The sequence below is a fragment of the Punica granatum genome, chromosome 7 (genome assembly GCF_007655135.1).
Source record: "Punica granatum isolate Tunisia-2019 chromosome 7, ASM765513v2, whole genome shotgun sequence".
Taxonomy (NCBI): Eukaryota; Viridiplantae; Streptophyta; class Magnoliopsida; order Myrtales; family Lythraceae; genus Punica; species Punica granatum.
This window is the reverse complement of record NC_045133.1, coordinates 3,811,240-3,830,714: the sequence shown is the minus strand read 5'-3', so window position 1 is coordinate 3,830,714 and position 19,475 is coordinate 3,811,240. Positions and strand designations below refer to the sequence as shown.

Below are 19,475 nucleotides of genomic sequence, written 5' to 3'. Positions count from 1 at the left end.
TTGATGTCATATTAAATTTTTATTAGGCTTATACGGACATGTGTCTATATGAGTCTAATAAAAATTTAATACGCAATCATTTGTGTTTTATAACTGTAAGTAATATTTAAAGTTAAACTCATGAATATCGATGAGATAATGATTTTAAAATAATTTATGCATCTTGTTCTCTATGTATTATTAATAATGTAATGAATTCATCTTTGTAATTAAATAACGCGTTAATACAAAGGATACAAATGAACGTTCGATTATGAGCTGAGGAAACCTCGAACGGAAGAAAAACTCTCGTAGTAGGAGTATGAAAAAATTATATATAACCGATACGAATTTCAAATCCATTACTAAATGGATTAATAGTCAACGATAGTGGGACCCCGTTATGTGCCGGGGACAGGTCCATGCACCGGGCCTGTGAAGACTTTGACCGTTTGACGGAGGGCCGGGGCTTTGCTCACGCCGTTCACGAAGAAAGAGAGAGAAAACAAAGCGTAAAGCGCACCTCAGTTACGGTGTTAACGTCGGTGGCACGTTATTAACGCTACTCATCTCTTGTTTGTTATTTATACTCCATTTAGTTTCATAATTAAAATTACAAAAATTTTAATTTTAACTTTAACTCAACATACTACGCAATAAAAATACACAGTTCCTAAGTCAAAAATTTTAATTTTAACTTTAACTCGACACACTACACAATTATTTGTCCTTTTCCACAATCAAAATTAAAATTACTTTAGTTATGAAATCAAACGGATTATTAATTTATTTTCTATTGAATATAAATTAATGATTAAGAAAATAAAATAATTATCCTAAAGAACCCAAGAAATTGGAGCTTAAGAGTGGACCGGTGGTGCATCCAAATCTATTCGGGCAACCCATCTTTCTCAACCTCATGATAATTTAGTGCATTCTCTCCCATTTTCATGTCGAGGATTTAGTCGGGTCCAGAGTATGTAGAAGATTGCATAAGACAGGAGACAAAGATCGAAACAATTTCAATATATTTTTCTAATGTATTTGACGTGTAATAATTGAATCCGAGAACATTGACAAGTTAGATTTGGCGAATTACAACACGATCCGTGGACAAGAACGAGACTTAGGCATCGTTATAGGACTCACGCTGGACAACTAGTTCGGTATGTTGCACTTCTTATTAGGGTATGAGTGCGAGTGTAATGATAACTTCAAACAAGACTCTCGGATTTGGGAGAAGAGTAAGATGACATTTTGAATCAGCAAAACTTCTTTGATCTTGAATTGTTATGTCATGAGTATTAATACCGGGTGGATATTCAAAAAATATAGGATAAAAATGGACATTTGATGCGAGATGACAAAGGTACAACCTATAAATAAACATGCAAAATTAATACTAGAAGCTAAAGCAATGAATTCCTCAATTGGTCATCCGAGTTCGGATCTAACTCATTAGATCCAATGAAAGTGACTCGCCTAGGCCATATTAATCCCGTCTAACATGGCCACGAGACTGCTTTGCCCTATCGAAAATGAAATCCGATCTAATGGTTCAAAATATCATTGGATGTGCTGAGCCATATCAAGTCCGATGCAACATGGATGAGGTCAACTATTTATTAATACAGAAATGTCAATGTCATATTCAATTGCGATATAATCGACAATTCACGAGTTTTTGACTGCCACATAAAGTAATATACACTATACTATTACATAAAGCTTAAATATATGCATAAAAAATATCGACATTTACACTATATATATATATATATATTTCTTTTGCTTAGTCGAATAATGATTAATATTTATTTCCTGAAGTGAATATTGTTGATGTATATTTTAATTAATTTTTAACAGTTAATTAATTACTATTAATAATTTAAGTTAAATATTTTTGCCTAACAAGATCTATCCGTCGTTCGTTGGGATAGAAATAAGATCCCCGAGGAAACGAGAGAGCTCTCAAGATTCTCTCCCCCCTCTCCTCTTTCCACCCCTCTCTCGCTCTCTCTGCTCTCCGAGGAGAAGACCAGGCGATGGGGAAGCTCGCGGCGATGCTCGTCCTCGCCGTCCTGGCGCTGTCTTTAGCCGATCAGGCGAGATCCGACGCCTCCGACCACCGGTACAAGGAGGGTGACGCGGTCCCCCTGTATGCCAACAAGGTCGGCCCATTTCACAATCCCAGGTAAATCGACCGAGCACTTCACCTGCGAATCGCGTTTCGTGCCTTTCGGTTGCTGATCTGTGGATTAGGTTTTCTCGAGCTCGGATCTGAGTCCAGTGGCTCGACTTGGATCTAGCAACGCGGTCAATGGAGTCGAAGCAGCTGGCCTTTAATGTTTGTTCACGATTTCCTGTTAATCGTAGGGATCTCGGAGTGATTGATAGCGAAAAGAGGGAAAATTTTCAGTTTACGCATGTCAAATCGGTTCCATTTCTCCAGCAAATGTCTTTATAGACAATTGATGGCATTAAAGTTGGCTATTTTTTTTGCTATATGTGGAACATTGCTTCCACTCATACGATGAGTGAGTAGATGAAACAACGTAGAATCCTTTGGCATGTTTGCAATAAGCATTTTCCGGAAGCTCAGCACGTAGTTTGGTCGACTGATGCGAATATCTCTGCGTGGTCAATATTAAGGAATTTTTATGTTTAACTGTTTAAGCTAATCTTCTCTAGAATTTGTTGAATCGGATTGGTTTGCTTGAGATCTAGTAGGTTTTTTCGTTTGGGGGTCTAAAATGAATTTTCTGCATGCTGCAGTGAAACTTACCGCTACTTCGATCTTCCATTCTGCATTCCAGGTTTGCATCTCGTGTGTATTCGGTTATTTTTTTTGTTTATTCTGCTTCTGTCTTGATAATTGATCGTAAAAAATCCTATCTGTATTGCAGCTCACTTGAAAGAGAAAAAGGAGGCTCTTGGTGAAGTATTGAATGGGGATCGTCTCGTCAGTGCTCCATACAAGTTGGACTTCCTAAAGGATAAGGAGTCAGATGTTGTTTGCAAGAAACGGCTCAAGAAGGAAGAAGTAGCCCGGTTCCGCTCTGCTGTCATTAAGGACTACTACTTTCAGATGTACTATGATGACTTACCGATTTGGGGCTTCATTGGTAAGGTGGATAAGGAAGGCAAAGATCCTAGCGAGTACAAGTACTTCCTCTACAAGCATATTCACTTTGATATCTTCTACAACAAGGACAGAGTGATTGAGATCAACGTTCGCACAGACCCTAATGCCCTTGTAGACCTAACAGAGGACAAAGAAGTCGATGTTGAGTTTATGTACACGGTTAAGTGGAAGGAAACCACCACTCCTTTTGAGAAGAGAATGGATAAATATTCGCAGTCATCATCTTTGCCCCATCATTTGGAGATCCATTGGTTCTCAATCATAAACTCGTGCGTCACTGTTCTTCTCTTGACTGGATTTCTTGCCACAATTCTCATGCGAGTGCTCAAGAATGATTTTGTCAAGTGAGTACAATTTTCTCCTTTGCTACTGTGTTTCTTTTTCTTCCTTCTGTACATATAAGGTGCGATTTTGTAACTTTAGTAGCTTACTCTTTCTGATTGACATTGCTTTCAAATAGGTATGCACATGATGAAGAATCAGCCGAAGACCAGGAAGAAACTGGGTGGAAATATATTCATGGTGATGTGTTTAGGTACCCGAAATACAAGTCGCTGTTTGCAGCTGCACTTGGTTCTGGCACTCAGCTGTTCACTCTGTAAGTTGCTTGAATTGTCCATTTCGCAATATTAGCATCAGGGATACTTGGGGACTTTGTTTCTTTTCCATAAGCATACTTATCATTTTCTGATTTAGTTGGTACTATTTGTAGCACTATCTTTATATTCATCCTGGCGTTAGTTGGTGTGTTTTATCCCTACAATCGGGGTGCTCTGTTCACTGCATTGGTGGTTATCTATGCACTCACGTCAGGAATAGCAGGATACACTGCTACCTCGTTTTATTGTCAACTGGAGGGATCAAACTGGGTATGTCAACAGTAAACTCTTTATTTTTATTTTTTTTAAAAAAATTAAATATACGTAGTTATCAAAACTGAACTCTCAATTTTTATTCTAGAGAGTTGTTTGTTGATTATTCTTTTAACCTCTTTAATGACAGGTTAGGAATCTGTTGTTGACTGGATGCCTTTTCTGTGGGCCCCTGTTTCTCACATTCTGCTTCCTCAACACTGTTGCAATTGCATATACAGCCACTGCTGCTCTTCCTTTCGGCACTATTGTGGTAATAGTTCTCATTTGGACTCTTGTAACGTCACCATTGCTGGTATTAGGTGGGATTGCAGGGAAAAATAGCAAAGCAGAGTTCCAAGCACCTTGCCGCACCACTAAATATCCCAGAGAGATTCCTCCGCTGCCTTGGTACAGGGGAGCGATCCCGCAGATGGCAATGGCTGGTTTCCTACCATTCAGTGCTATATATATCGAGCTTTACTATATATTTGCCAGTGTTTGGGGCCACAGGATCTACACAATTTACAGCATCTTGTTCATTGTGTTTATCATCCTCCTGATAGTCACAGCTTTCATTACTGTGGCTTTGACATATTTCCAACTCGCTGCGGAGGACCACGAGTGGTGGTGGAGGTATAAATCGTATTTCTATCTCACTTTTGCCGAATGGTACCTTTATTTTATATGTTGAAGCTATGTCTCTCTTTTACAAATTCATATTTATGTTTATGTTCGATGAATGCCTTGCAGTAGATCTTATTATGGATTGCCCTTACATACTATTTAGATTGCTCGTGTATCATCCGTCAGTTGCGCGATGTTATTTTAGTAGCAGTTGCTTGTGGTTTTTTCACTTCCTGAACTCATTCTCACTTTTGTTGTTGAAAAGAAAGCTTATGATAAACTTTCAACTTGCTCAACGAGATGATCTGTACTAATATCTAGTACCATCTTTGGCAGATCTTTCCTCTGTGGTGGATCGACTGGCCTATTTATCTATGCCTACTGCCTGTACTACTACTATGCTCGGTCAGACATGTCGGGTTTCATGCAGACTTCCTTCTTCTTCGGCTACATGGCATGCATCTGTTACGGGTTCTTCCTCATGCTTGGCACCGTTGGATTCCGCGCTGCTCTGCTCTTTGTCCGTCACATATACCGGTCGATCAAGTGCGAGTAGGTAGCACGCCATGCCCCTGACGAAATCTTTATTCTTCCCTTCTTCCTCCCCTCTCTTTTCCTTTTTGTTTTGGTTCATAGGTGCTGTGTAGAGAGGGTTTTATCAAGTAAGTTTTGTAGCGCATTCTCTTGTCTCGAAAGCAGAAGCAATGGCCTCAATCTCACCAAAGTATGTTGCTTCTTTAGGGATTCTGATTTTACTTACGATATGGTTGAACTGTTTGTATGGAAATAGTATGTATCATCACTTGCTCGGAGGAAATGCATTTCTTTTCAACTCTCTCACGTGCCTTCATTTCAGATTATGCATTCTTTTTCTTTAGTTTGAGCGTTGAGAAAGATTACGATAAGCTCGACTTGTTTAGTGCCTGAGCATAGATTTGGAGCATTTAGTTGTTTGGATTGAGAGTTACGGTGGGCTATGTAGGGGAGGGTTATGAGTTTCTATACAAATTTGCATGGAAACCCGCATAATCCTCTTTAATCCCCCCTGCAATCCCAAACAAGCCATTAGAGTTCACCATTATAGACTCTGCATGTAAAAACTTTTCAACTGAGGCAGATGGAGATCTCAGTTGGCCTTTTACTCTGGTGCGACAGAAGACTTAATGTAACTCAGTGAGGCACTCTTTATATTAGATCGAATGAACCTTTCTGAGTGTGGACTGGACCGACTGATCCATGATTACCTGTAGAACGATATATTCTGTAGATGGGATTGCAATAATCGATTGTGTGCTGCAATGCACGACGACTTTGCCGAGCCTGATAAGTGGAAGTCTCAGTTAAAGGCCTTGTATACAAAACAGTATTTATCTTGTCATTGATATAGCCTTCTATTGCTAATCATGCATCACATCTATTATCTTGTCCTCGGAACTGAGAGCTAGGATCGAATCGACATTGATATTCCCTCGTGAAAGGTCTTGGAAAGAATCTGGGTATAAAGAAAAGGCTGGACTACCATAGAAAAGGTTGGAAACTGGCAGCTTCTCAATCTAACGGTTCGTAGTTCATGCCGACACTAGTAGCGAAGAAGTGGTCAAAGCTTAAGGAAAGCAAACAGGTCAAGTAGGACCCCTGCATTCGACTCCTCTCTTATATAATTCGGACGGGGTTTTGGTCTATCACCTAGTCTAATCTCTCTCGCCTCCTCGTATGATCATGCAGACCATACCCGCACCGAGTTTACAGCGTTCACAAGAATTGGTTTCTGAAGGTCACGAGATTCAAACCTGAGCCTGACTTCCTTGTGGTCTGAGCCACCCATCCGAGCCTGCAGCACATAGCATTTTCCCCGGTTTTGGCAAACCTCTAAACTCAAAGCCCATCTATGTGGAAATAGAGAAACACTTATGTAATTGTAATTACATTAATTCTTTTTTTTTCTTTTACTTTGTTCGGCACTACTCTGGTATGTGGAAGCGCAATAGGCTGCCGACTAATTCGGTCAAACTGGGTCAGCGCATTAAAATTCTCCGGAAGAAATGAATTTTCTCTATTAGGTCCCGAATCAAGTTAATTACACGGTGAATTTGAGTTTAGTGGCTGAAACTGCACGTAAAAAAGAGAAGCTTTACTTCTCTTCTGTGGACAAGCAGAGACGAAGAAGAAGAAGAAGAAGAAGAAGAAGAAGAAGAAGAAGAGGAAAGCTCTCAACTTTCAGTTTCGGCCGTCTCCTCTTCTCCTCGGAATGTCTACCGCTGCTCTCTCCCCACTCCGCTTCTCCTTCCCTTCTGCCGCCACACTCCCCACCTCCCACCCCTCCAAGCCTACATTCCCTGTATGCATCACCCTCGCCCATAATCATCATCTCTTCTCTTCTTCTCTATGGAATTCACCTGACCCCCATTGTCACTCGCCTTGCAGGTCTTCGGCTCTGCTCCTCGGAGAACTGGTCCGAGGATCCTAGGCCCTCCTCCTCCTCGTGCGGCAATCTCCACCTCCGGACACCATCAAAGTCCGTTCTTACTTCCCCATTTCTCTTCTTCCTCGATTACTCTTCTTATCGATGGAGCTCGCGTGCTTATGGAGCATTTCGACTCTGCAGGCAGCTATGATCCGGAGCTCCGGAAGGTCCTCGAGCTCGCCACGGACTCGGAGTTGTATGAACTCGAAAGGATCCTCTTCGGTCCCAGGTACTTGAGCTTAATCTTCTAGCAATTTCCATTTTTCCCAACTCTCATTAATCTGAAGAGATGTGCAAATTTTGCAATTTATGATTGAGCTACGTTCGCGGTTCAATATTTGGGTCTCTTAGTAATGTGAGCTATGAAAAGAAAAAAAAAACATGGATTCTGAGGCATAGATTGATGGGTTGATCTTTAAGGAAGAAAGTATTTGCTGTTTCTGCTTTTTCTGACTGTTCTGTGAACTGTGTGTTGCGATGTGCCCTTTAGCTACTTCAGCCCGTTATTGAAGTCAATTACGAGCGGGGCTGATGTGGACTATGCCGTGATTGGAGAAGATCTAGAAGAGAGGGAGGATTTCTTGGCAGCTCTTGAGTCGCGGTTCTTGTTCCTGGCGGCCGATGCCCGCTCAGTTTTAAGGTTACTGATCTATCTGTGTTGTTTTGGGTGTCCCTGAGATTTCTCCGATAAAGTCCAGTAGTAGACTCGTTTGAGCAATGTCGTTAAAAAGTTCATGCTTTGAGTGATTGTGCATCAGCATTTTTTACTCGATGAAGTAAAAGGAAAAGGAGCAGATTAATACGAACCGCTATTGACTGATGTTGCCGGGCGTTCTTGACAGAGGGTGGAGGCCTTCTTACAGAAATGTCTTGCTTTCCGTGAGGAAGAAACTGAATATTCCTTGCTCGAGCAAATTGTCGACTGAAGACTTGGAAGCTGAAATTTTTCTTCATCTGTTGTATGATTATTCGAGGTGATATTCCCTGTCAAAATCCTTTTTTTTTTCTTTTTGCTAGATAAAATCCTTAAAAATGCAGAAACCCTATCCAGTTGTATATGATTTTCCATTCAATTAGTTGCGCACTAAATGATGATGTTGAATGAGAGATAGAATAGATTTTCATTTGAAGCACTAGAAAAATGTGGTGTGATTCTTGAGATGCATTCTTATATGTTTCATAAATTACTGAGACTATCAATTTGATTACCAGAATAAGGATTAACGGAGTAGATGTTGATTTGGTAGTGGGACTATTGAGATGAAATTTGGTGGTCCACTACGAGCATAAATGGGCGACTTCTATATATCAATATGAAGGAAGAAGAGACCTGAATTGGAATGTTTTACGTAACATAATTGACAAGCTTTTCAGGGTTGCCAGTTTTGAGCCTTTGCTTGTCTTCACGAACTCTTGCTTTGGTCTGTATTTATGGACGCTGCTTAGTTTATTTTGTGAGATAATAAAGATATCAACTGCAGCACTCCAAAGCTGCATTGAAATGAGTAAAGTGGCTGACATCTAGTGGATACTACAACGTTAAACTCAGTCATTTGCTGCTTCTATTGTATAAACATGGTGAAGTCTTTGAAACATTCAGAGGGACCAGTTACTGTACATAAGAAACAAGATTCATCATGATTAGAAAGTTCATTTTTTTTTTTTCTGATTTTTGGCTGAGAAAAATTTAATGTCACTCAGTGGCCTTTATGTAGTGAAGAATTTGGGAGTAAGAGTGTGTGGGGATCTTCCAAAGCTTCTGATGCTGAAAGTAATCTAGAACTAGGTTATGATCAGCAAAAGATTGAAGCCCTTGCTGCTTCAAGAGTCGGGTCTCAGGAACTGCACTCATTGATTTTCAAGGTATACTACCTTTATCCCATCATTCGTTTTCTAAAATGTTTGCTGCATTTTTAACATCTGACTAATTGTATTGGATTTATTGTCTTAATGTGGTTACTACTGCATATTTTATTACCTTAGGGTGGAAGTATCCTGACTCTGGCAAAGATTTATCAAATGGTATGGCATCAATTTTTTGAGAACCTTCCCTTCTCTAGGCTTGACAAGTTATTATCTGACTTGGTTATTCTGATGGTAGATAGCTGGAAAATTATCTGGGAAGGTTTGCCTAGAGGCTGCTAACTATCAGATAAAGAAGGAAGTGCTCAAGAAGGTACATGATTGACAGTTCACCATTATTTTTGGAGATGTCAATGCATTCTTTTTCTTGGGGCATCTTTATGAACGTAGGTTTTCTGCGTCATGTTCTGAAAATGAAACTGAACTAAAGTTCTTCATTTTCCAGGGTGGGCAGTTAGCTGCTATCAACCTCGAGTCAAGGGCAGCATTGCTCGCTGCAAGACAGGTTACCATAACTACCAAACAGAATCCCAATTTCTTAATCTTATCCTGTTTCTTGAATTGCTAAGTTAGCACTTTGCAAATATCTTGATTATGAAAAACAAGTTTTACCTTTTCATAATTATTCCAGATAAAGCCATTTCATTGTTCATATTCTCTCCATTGATCTCTTCATATCCACATCCTTTGGGCAAATCTTTTCATTTGGGATCCTCGAAAGCAGTTTGCATTGCAAGTTTAAGACTGTTGGAGTGCTCATTTATGGTGTTCTATGTATATCATCTTAAGCAATATGAAAATCCCACAGTACACAGAGTTGAATGCAATCTTCCCTTCAACATTTTATGGCAATCTCATTGCTTCTCCGAGTTCTCTACTAACTCGGATTTGATGGACAGGGATTAGCTGGTGCTGCATCAACATATCTTGGTTTTAGGAGCATGATGTCTCTTCTCGGTCCAATGTAGTGTAAACCTCCCTTCACATTATGTGCACCCTTCATAGCGTCTTGCATCTGAAAACATCTGAAGAAAACCCTAGACTGTTGCTTGACTTGAGGCTTCATGAATGCATGAGCGAGTTAGTTATAAGATTGTTGGATTTTTGGTATGATTGAAATTTTTAGGACAAAAACTGTAATGACTCTCAGTGATGTAGCTATTCTATGTTATAAATAAGCAAGACACTCTGCATTTGTCATCATACAAGTAGACCAATCTTCAATTCTGGAAGAATCAGAAATGTTTTATCATGAAAATAGGTTACTTCTGGAATATAATTTGACAAATAATTCTTCAACTCGACTGCATTGCTATCGTCAGTTACTAAGATACGGGCATTTCCTACTTGCCGTGGATGAGTTTTAACCTGAAATGATTGGGGCAAATGACCTCTAATTGTTCCCTCTCTGTTAGTTATTTTTGGGTTAGTTTGGTCAGGCAGTAAGTCATGCTGTAGCATTAAACTCAAAAAATCAAATATATATAATTATAAAGGTTAATTATATTGTTTCTGCAGGATGTGGGGAACCTTGCTGGCAGATGTTGTCATTCAGATGCTTGGAACTGATTATGCTAGAATCGTCAGAGCGATTTTTGCTTTTGCCCAGGTAAGTACGATATACCAATGCAATGTATATAACAAACAACCATGCCCATATCCTTTCAGGCATATAATTCTTCTGCTCGATTGTGACTTGTATAATTACATGATCTTATCTCATGAGTGGTTTAGATGGAGGGATTTGGAGGAAAATAAGGGAGAAGATCTGGATGGAGGATATTACTCCTCCAAATCCCTCCATTTAAATCAGGAATTCTACAGTCTTAACATACATAGTCCTTTACATCAGGTGAAAAAGATCATAATTCGAATGAAGAGATTTGGAAGAATAGCGGACTACCTCATCATCATTTCCTTCCCATTTCCCTCCGGATCCCTCCACTCAAAGCAACTGTTACTCTGACCTCATCAAATAGCTTTTTTTCCTGCTATCTTGAAAGGACGTGAAACCCATTAAAAGTGCTGGCAAAGTAACCTGAATGATGCTTTCTACTTAGCCCATTGAATCTGAGCAGCGACATGGCCATCCCTTTGATCTTGGGATACAATTAAGCTTTGAGTAGCTAAACTCTTAGGATTTATATGATTACGGGACGTGGACATTTACTTAGTACTTGGTCGTCTATCTGAGATAAAAATTCGTTTCAATGGGTATATACTTGGATTATAATGCTCTACTTTCTTTGCAGATACGAATCACACGCACCTATAAATAATCAACAGACCGAGGCTCGACAAACTTTTGCAGTTTTAGCAGTAGGAGGTAATGTTATGTCTTTTATGCAGATGTAGATGCAGACTAGAGGTTTTGCTCGAAATCCATCTCCTTGCTTCTGCGGAAGCTGAAGAATATGGAGTTGCAATGTTGGGATTTTGGTGTGGAAACTGTACATAAATCTTTCCCTCTGTCCATAATATAATAGAAAATTTGCTATTTTCTGTCGCGCCAGTTTTATTGTGCTCATCTTCCTTTTTTCTGCCTTAAATTTTTTACTGGAATATCCCGTGTTTTGGAGCACCCCGACTGGTTCTTGATCGTGACGTGCAATCTGTAGCGGACTATTACAGTCTCGAGCATGGTTAGGAGAAAAGATCCTGCGCCGGTGGAGATTTTAAAATTTATCCAAACTCCTCTCCCATCCAATTGTTTTGAAAAAAATGGAGAGTTCATATGTTTTTCTGCAATTGAGAGGATGGAATCAATCAATATATAATATATTAAAGCGGAAGAGTGGACTCTGTAAAGCTTGGGACTTCTCGGCTGCTCCCGTAATGGCCACTCTTCTTCCATGGGTGTCGCTGCCCAAGGACAGTTTACGGGAAGCCAAGTACAAGAAGATGACAGATATACAGAGGGTGTCGCTGCCCTGCCGCTAACTCCACATCGGTCCCTCTCCCCAAGCTCTTCGATTTCTCTGTTGATTATCCCCCAAAATTCGCCCTCATCCGCCATCAGTACATGTTCTGTTCTGTAGCCCTCAGAGCTCTCCAGGAGAGGATCCACATGCCTGACCAGATCCTGCAGGAGTTAGCTCAGCTGCAGGTCTTCTTAGTCCCAAAATGTCCAATCTTCAATTTGTTGGGGGCTGAGCTGAGCCAAATTCTCCATTTCCAAGCCTTTTTTTTTTTTTTTTGGGTTATCACTGAGGAAATTTCAAATTGGTATCTCGAGGTCTGTATTTGCTGATACCATTTCAGTGCTCTTAGCATCAGAAATCAATTTAAGCTTCTCTTCGTTGATCCTTAGTTATGTTCCTTTGCTTTATAGCAGCAAACAAAGATTCAATTTTTCACTTTTTTCTGGCCCCATCGCATTCACCAGTCCACTGTTATCCCCGTAAGAAGCAATAAGCCAATAATAACTCAGCGGCACTTGAATGGACTCTATATAGAGACTTTTAACTTCATCTGTGTCGTGCGCGAAAACTGTTGTCGCAAACTTTTGATTGGAAAGGCTTGACAAATGAGATGCTTTTTTTTTGCAGATATTCGTTGTGGGGCGATGTTTGTGGCCGGTCTATTTGCTGTCTGAAATTCAGCAAGGTGATGAAGTTACTGTTTGTTCAGTCTTTGGTGAGAAAGATTGGGTTTTCATGATAAACATGTAGCTTGATGAATAAATAATGTACAGACTTTATGAAGTCATCAAAGATGATTAAAACCTGCACTACCGAGATATCATTCTATGCAAGTGTGATTCACTCTTTATCTGCATCGATTGGCAATTTGGCACTGACTTGTAGATATTATCTACAGAACATGTCCTGCAGAGCTTCCTTTTTAAGATCTGTCATTTGTTATTAATTTCAATTGACGACAGTCGTGTTGTTCTTAACCCGTGTAAGGATTACAGGCCAGCTGCACAAGGTCATATTAATGCAAGCTTTATCTCGGTGCGTAGCCAGTATCCATCCGAATCTATTCGAAACATTTCGGAGCGTTTATTTATGATCCAATCCTTTTAAAATGTCTCCTTAATGTAAGCTTCTTCAAGTGAAGAGGCGTCTCGGTTTATAGCCACCTAAGGTCCTTTGCTGCTCACCTACGAGGACTTACTAGGAGATGGTACTTCAGTACTTCTTGTCTAGCAATAGTGATGCTTAATAAAGGTTGTGGATGGGGTAGTTCAGGTCATTTGCTCTTTCCTTGCGTATTATTCCTTTTTATTTTCGAGAGAAAATAGAGTAAAAAGCGAGAGTTTTTCTTCCCTTACAGAGCCTCATGTTTTTTATTTTCATCCTAGGTGTAAGTCTTTATCCGCAATAAGACTTTTTAAAAATATCTAAATACATTTTCTCTAATATATAGTATTATAACGTTCTCTGATAAGTGTGGTGTTACGGTTATATTTATAATTACTTAATTAGAAACAAAATATGATGGATAAAGAGGAAAAAAAAAAAAAAGAAGCGTAAGGCCCATCCTGCGTCTACAATACTAATTTGGAAAATAATTTTAATGATCTTCCATATTGCATGCTCTCTATCATTGGCAGTAAGTTCGTATAAGCTACCAAAATATATATAAGCTATTTTTTAATTATATTTCTAGAATATGTTTCATAAATATCAATTGAAATATATTAAAATAAATCACAATACGCGGATAAGAAAACTAGTTGGTTCTAACAGTTAACAATTATGAAAATCAATTTGGCTTCTTTGCGTTAATTTCGGACGATGAAAGAACTATGCTACCACCGACCTATCACCTATGCCACCATCGAAGTTGGCGGCGGAGAGGTCGTCCTCGGCAGTTGGCAGCCATGGCCAGAGGAGGAGGTTGATGGTGGCAAAGGTTATTAGTAGCAGAGATAACGGGCAAACGTAATCAATGGAAGCAAGTGGCTGCGGCGGTCTGCAGGGCAGGTGGCTGCAGCTGCCAACAGCGGAAGCTGTCCACTGCGGTGGCCAGACAGACCAGCGAGCAGGCAGCCTGTTGTGGATGGGCGGACCATGGCGATAAGCAACGCCATGGAACCTTCTTGTTTTCAGAAATATCTTACAAGAATCGTATTCCATAAATTCTTATCGCAAAAACTCGCGAACTGATTTTCATAATTGACTGAAAATAAATATCAATGTACATCGACCATCGCATTGACTGTACATCCCCTCGGTTGCGAGTTCATTCCTAGATCTGGTCCATGAATTTCTCCTTCGAAGCAAACAGAGTTAACAGGACCAACACGAGATTGTAGGAAAGGTTCTTATTGAAAGTGATTGTCTCACATAAAAAAATTAAAAATAATTTTTAGTTTGGAAATTGTCCAATAGCTTATAGGCCCATTGAAATTTTACATGGCATCACAGCGAGTCATAATTTCACGCGCCCATATGGGCTCACATTACATAAGATCTAATGTCTCTTTGTGTTTGGCCCGTGTGTGGCTAGATCTAGTTTCAACGCAACTAAAAGTGCACCTTATATTAGTTAGGCCTGAGTGCAGAACTCGTGGTAATTAGTTTGGTTTGTCCGCAGAAACTCATACCACATTAGATCTAATTGGTTTGTCCCCCTCGCCCCGAACCTGTAAGAAAATATCCGGCTTGGTTGGAGATAAGTCCAATAGTTTATAGGCCAAGTGGTTGGAGATGGATCCAATGTTTGGCCCGTGTGCGGCTAAATTTAGTTTTGCGGCAGCAAAAAATGCGCCCTATGGTGTGGAACTCCTGATAATTTATAGTAATTAGTTTGGTTTGTGCGGAAACTCACACCTCATCAGATCTAATTGGTTTATCCTCTCGCTCGGTCACGTAAGAAAATATCCAATTTGATTGGAGATGGGTCCAATAGTTTATGGACTGAGTGAAATTTTACAGGTCTGATGGCTCCCGAGCTGGCCGTCCTTCGGTTGTCCCTCGACATTATAATATGAAACTTAGCAGCTCACGAGAATGTTCGAATATCGATCCACTCCTTCCTTTCGTTCCCATTTTCCCATTTGTTCATTCATTCATGCAACTGTTCCCAGGCTTGAAGCACATGCGATTTTCTGGGCCTCCCACTGTTGATCTGCGTACCGGTCAAAGATTATCGGCTATGGAACATGTTTTCTTAATTGTCTGATGAAACAAGAGTTCCCACCCAGAAAACACAGCATCCTCGTACACGCCTTTAGTACGAAGAAATGACACCCCGGTTCGGGATGATTTCATCGACCAGGATTCGACTCCGAAAGCCCTTACGGGCTTTCCGCCATTGGCTCATACGAGAATTGCAGGCTAACGGAAAATGTAGACCGACAGTCGACTAGAAAAGCTTGGTTACGTATTTTCCTCCTTGTGACTTTGCTCCCTAGCTGGTAGAGATTCAAGAAGCCATGTCACTATACCTTTTCCTTAAACTGTGCATTGATTTTCAAACATCATTCAGTCAAGGTTTCATTTTCCGCGGCGCGACCTGTTATTTCATTTGTATATTCATCGACTAGGAATCGGTTCACAAAGCCTTTTTACCGGGTTTCCCATTATCTGCACGCCTAAGAATTCCCGAGCTGGCAAATGATGTAAACAGGCGGACTGGTAAAAGCTCGGGTTAATATTTTTCGCCCGACTTTTCTCTCGTGATAGGGATTCTCGAAGTCATGTGTGATACATTTTTCCTTAACCTTGGCCTTTGATTTTCAAGGGTCTTTCTGTCTTCTTTTCACTTTCGGCCATGATAATATACGTAATTCCAGCTTGATTATCTTCAACAGTCAAAGTCCTTAAACTCCCCAAAAGAAGAGAAAGTAATGGACTTGTCCTCATTTGATTTGATTCGAGATAGCGAAAATGAGATAAGAGTTCGGGTTCGGGTTTCCTGAGTTAACGAAAATGACGATCGATGGAGAGATAGGTTCATCCGAAAGAAAATTAGGCTTTATTGATGAGAAAAATGGGCTGGTAACTTGGTATTGTTATGATGTACAATTTTTTACATCAAAACTGTCAATAGAATTCCTAACAGAAAACTTACAGCCAAAAGAATAATGTAAAGAATGTCCTTTCTTCCCCTAGCCCTTCAAAATGACCTCTTGATGTTCTTGAAATCGACCGATTCGATGCATTCGAGCCCAGCCCTGTAAGGGTTCATCAGCTTCAGCAGCTCGGTCGCCTTCTCCTTCGTCTCGCTCTCGCACCCGCACTGCAGCATCAGCAGGAGCTTCTGGAACGCCCCGACTTGGAGGGCTTCCACCAAAGCCTTCCCCTGCTCGTCCGATTTCTCGTACTTCACCAGCCTCCATATGGTTGAGACCGAGTATTTGTTGGTCAGGGCCGTTCCCCTCAGGAGCTTCTTGACCAGGACGGGTATCGCTAGGCAATTGTCATAAGCCTTGTCTCTCCCTTCTTCGGATCCGCAGAGCTCGTCGAGGACCCGCAGAGCCCTCTCGCAGATGCTTCCCTTGGAATCTACCAGGAGTTCTAGGACAGTGTCCAGCAGGCCTATCTCGAGAAACTCTAACTCGCTTGAATGAGACGACGAGATAAGGTTCGATATTATGCCGAGAGAGGATTTCGTGACTGTTGGGCAAATAGGCTGTTCAATGAGCTTATATAGCGCTTCAATTGCTCCTTCGAGTTCTCCTAGTTGCCGTGCATATTTCGGGTCGGAAGAGAGCTCCTCGAGGACTAAAACTGCGTTTCTACGAGTCGAAAGATCGCCGCTTTTTGAGAACAGAACGAGCCTGCTCAGAGAAGCCGGTGACCCCAGGAAGCTGTGAGCTTCAACATCGAGTGGGAGCATCCAACTCAGAGCAGATAATATCTCCTCCAACAGCTGCAGGGCTGAGCTCCGCTGAACTGATTGATCCGCAAATGCATCAAAAGCAGCAGATAGGACCGAATTGGCGCCGTTTGCGTCAATGCAGCTCCGGTTACGGTCACTCTCGCCACCCCAGCTGCTGATCTTCCGAACTGATTCCAAGCAGCGGTCCTGATCAAGCGACCGGATCGATTCCGTCAAGCCAGAAAGCATCCACGAGACCTCAAAAGGGGTGACCGGGACTCTCGGAGTAGGGACCCTCTCGATCCCGAACTGGCGGTTCTCGACGGACCAGTCCTGGATCATCTTGCGAAGGGCATGGTTCGGAATCTGATCAAAGCTCTTCAAGACCTGGTTAGTTACAGGGCAGGTAAAGTTCCCGCCTTGGAGCCACTTCTCAATGCTCTCCCTATCGTACGTGATCCCGGACGACACGGTCACGGGATCTCTCATCAGGTCGAGCGATATCGGGCAGAGGAAGTGGTTCGGGATCACAAGCTCTAGCTCGGGTCCGCCCTTCGGATGACCATTCCCAGGCCCGGTCTGTCGGGCAGCCGTTCTTGATTTTCTTCTCCAACCGAAACCCATCAGTGAAGAAACTTAAGAGCCAAGAAAGAAGCCGATCAAATTCGAAGCCGTTTTCAGGATGATTTGATTGAATGAATGAATGAATGAATGAATGAACGAACGAATTTCTCTATGTTTCTGTGGAAAAGGGGAGAGCGTCCATTTGGGTATATATATATTTTGGAGAGAGAGACTCACACGGTATTCGGTTCAATTTCAAAGTTCCGACCTTTAACAGAAGAAGAGAAGGCGCGGGGGGTGAAAGAAGAAGAAGAAGAATTCAAGGAAGGTGTTCAGACTGAAGAAGGGAGTCTTTTCTTTTGCGGGAATTTTCCTTCTGCTCCCTGAAGTATGTTTTACAAACATTTTGCGCCATGAAGTTTTCATCGCATCTAAGTGCACCCTGAAATTTGTGGTTTCATATATGCATGAGCTAACACCAGCTTCGCCGGAGAGTGTCATTCGGCTCGTGCATTAGTTGCTCTACGAGATTTTTAGAGGAGGAAAGAGCTGAATTTATGGATTTTGGATCAGATCACGTAATACTCATAATCTCATATGTAAATGTGGCATTGAACGATTCATAAACAACTTGCAAAGCATTTTTCTTTTTTAAATTTTTTTAAGGTTTTCATTACTTTTCCTGACGTGGCGTGACACAGTTCATCACATAAGCACTGTTTTCCACAATGTCAAATGGCAAAAATGCCTGACGTGACAATAAAATCATTGCGCCTTTTCTTGCCAAAAAATAAAATTTGTGCCAAAATTGATAAAAGGGTACAAAGTTCATAATTTTTTGGATCATTAACCCTAATAAAAGCATTGTTTTTATATAGATATATCATACATAACTGTTTTGCACCGTTTATAGATTACTATCGAGAAAAAATATCTATGACCTTAGAAAAGAAAAAGAAAAAGAAAAAGAAAATCTTGAATCTTATAAATTACCAAAGAAAAGGATAGTTCGGTACCAAATCATTTTGTATCAAGTACTATATATTGTTGAAGATTAACATGTGGGCTATACGAAATTTTCATTAAAACCCGTAAGCGGCATTAGAGATTACGGTGCATAGTGGAACGAAATGGAAACTTCGGAGTCCATTTTCGAGGAAGTCTAAATTTGAGGGAGGGGACCTCTATGTCAAACTTCAGGTGCCAAAAATGAAATCCATGCAATTAATTTGTGTGCTAAAGCAGAGATTTGAATATTGACCGTGCAAAATAATCAAATGCCTTAATGAGAAAATATTTGATGAAATTAATAATTCAATTAAATTCCACCGAAAAATGATAATTCAAATTTTAAAACGTCAAGATTGGGGTGGGGAAACGGTAAAACTAAAACTCATTCAAAGGACGAGTTTTGAGTCGACAAAGAGACGTTAGGTTGACCCTCCGACGTTTGACGGGTCAACGCTGATTCTCTCTTTCCTAATTCCTAATTTCCTACTACATATATATTATACTGATTCAACAACGTTGTTGCCCCTCCTCCTTACGCTGTTTAGACACGCGATTCATACAATATATATATATATATATATATGTATTCATTTTTTAAGAAAAGAATAAAGACTTTTTCCGTAATTAAAAAGTCTGCTGCAGAGGAAAATAGGTAATAGCTGTTCACAACATGCAGTCGAAATAGTATTAATTGCATCGAAATTTCAATTGAAGAGAAGTGACTCGATTCTGTGTCTTTTTCATGTTTTGAACAACAATGTTTGATGTGGCCCAAAAAAGAAAAACAACAATGTTAGATCAGAATCCGAATACAGTAAAGGTGACCGAGACATGGGCGAAACAAAGATACATATTTGATCGTAGTGGTTCGAATAATGATATATATCTTCTCTGATTATGATTACGAGTGGAGGGCGGCTACGATGATTATAAGAAGAAAGATCAAAATGATTCGTCAGTACAATTGCAGAAATTTTAAGTACTCGAAACGCGGTTGAATGGGAACATGGTAGTGCTCATGGTATGCATAACCTCATCCTCTTTTGCTTGAAATGAAAACTGGGACGTATTGTGTTCCAATAACCAACTGCAAGATCTTATCGATGTAATATGATCCAGGCTTGTAACACTAAAAATGGCTCGATCTAATCCAGAAGAGCCGTAATGATTATACACAATGCAGCTGAAAATTCCGATC

The 19,475-nt window shown here is 40.5% G+C and overlaps 3 protein-coding genes across 3 annotated transcripts; 2 read left to right on the top strand and 1 right to left on the bottom strand.

Moving 5' to 3' along the window:
• Positions 1-1,892: 1,892 nt before the first annotated feature.
• On the top strand, positions 1,893-5,439 carry LOC116212790 (transmembrane 9 superfamily member 2). The gene is made up of 7 exons (XM_031547486.1): positions 1,893-2,173; positions 2,755-2,795; positions 2,886-3,468; positions 3,585-3,722; positions 3,837-3,993; positions 4,127-4,611; positions 4,939-5,439. The coding sequence occupies exons 1-7, from the start codon at positions 2,025-2,027 to the stop codon at positions 5,156-5,158; spliced, it is 1,773 nt and encodes a 590-aa protein (XP_031403346.1). The 5' UTR covers positions 1,893-2,024; the 3' UTR covers positions 5,159-5,439.
• Positions 5,440-6,725: 1,286 nt separating this feature from the next.
• LOC116212791 lies at positions 6,726-11,441 on the top strand. The gene is made up of 12 exons (XM_031547487.1): positions 6,726-6,940; positions 7,027-7,117; positions 7,208-7,295; positions 7,557-7,706; positions 7,909-8,040; positions 8,782-8,929; positions 9,050-9,088; positions 9,168-9,242; positions 9,375-9,434; positions 9,829-9,893; positions 10,448-10,538; positions 11,182-11,441. The coding sequence occupies exons 1-12, from the start codon at positions 6,851-6,853 to the stop codon at positions 11,206-11,208; spliced, it is 1,056 nt and encodes a 351-aa protein (XP_031403347.1). The 5' UTR covers positions 6,726-6,850; the 3' UTR covers positions 11,209-11,441.
• Positions 11,442-15,833: 4,392 nt separating this feature from the next.
• On the bottom strand, positions 15,834-17,475 carry LOC116212789 (U-box domain-containing protein 21-like). The gene has a single exon (XM_031547485.1). The coding sequence runs from the start codon at positions 17,324-17,326 to the stop codon at positions 15,998-16,000; it is 1,329 nt and encodes a 442-aa protein (XP_031403345.1). The 5' UTR covers positions 17,327-17,475; the 3' UTR covers positions 15,834-15,997.
• Positions 17,476-19,475: the final 2,000 nt, after the last annotated feature.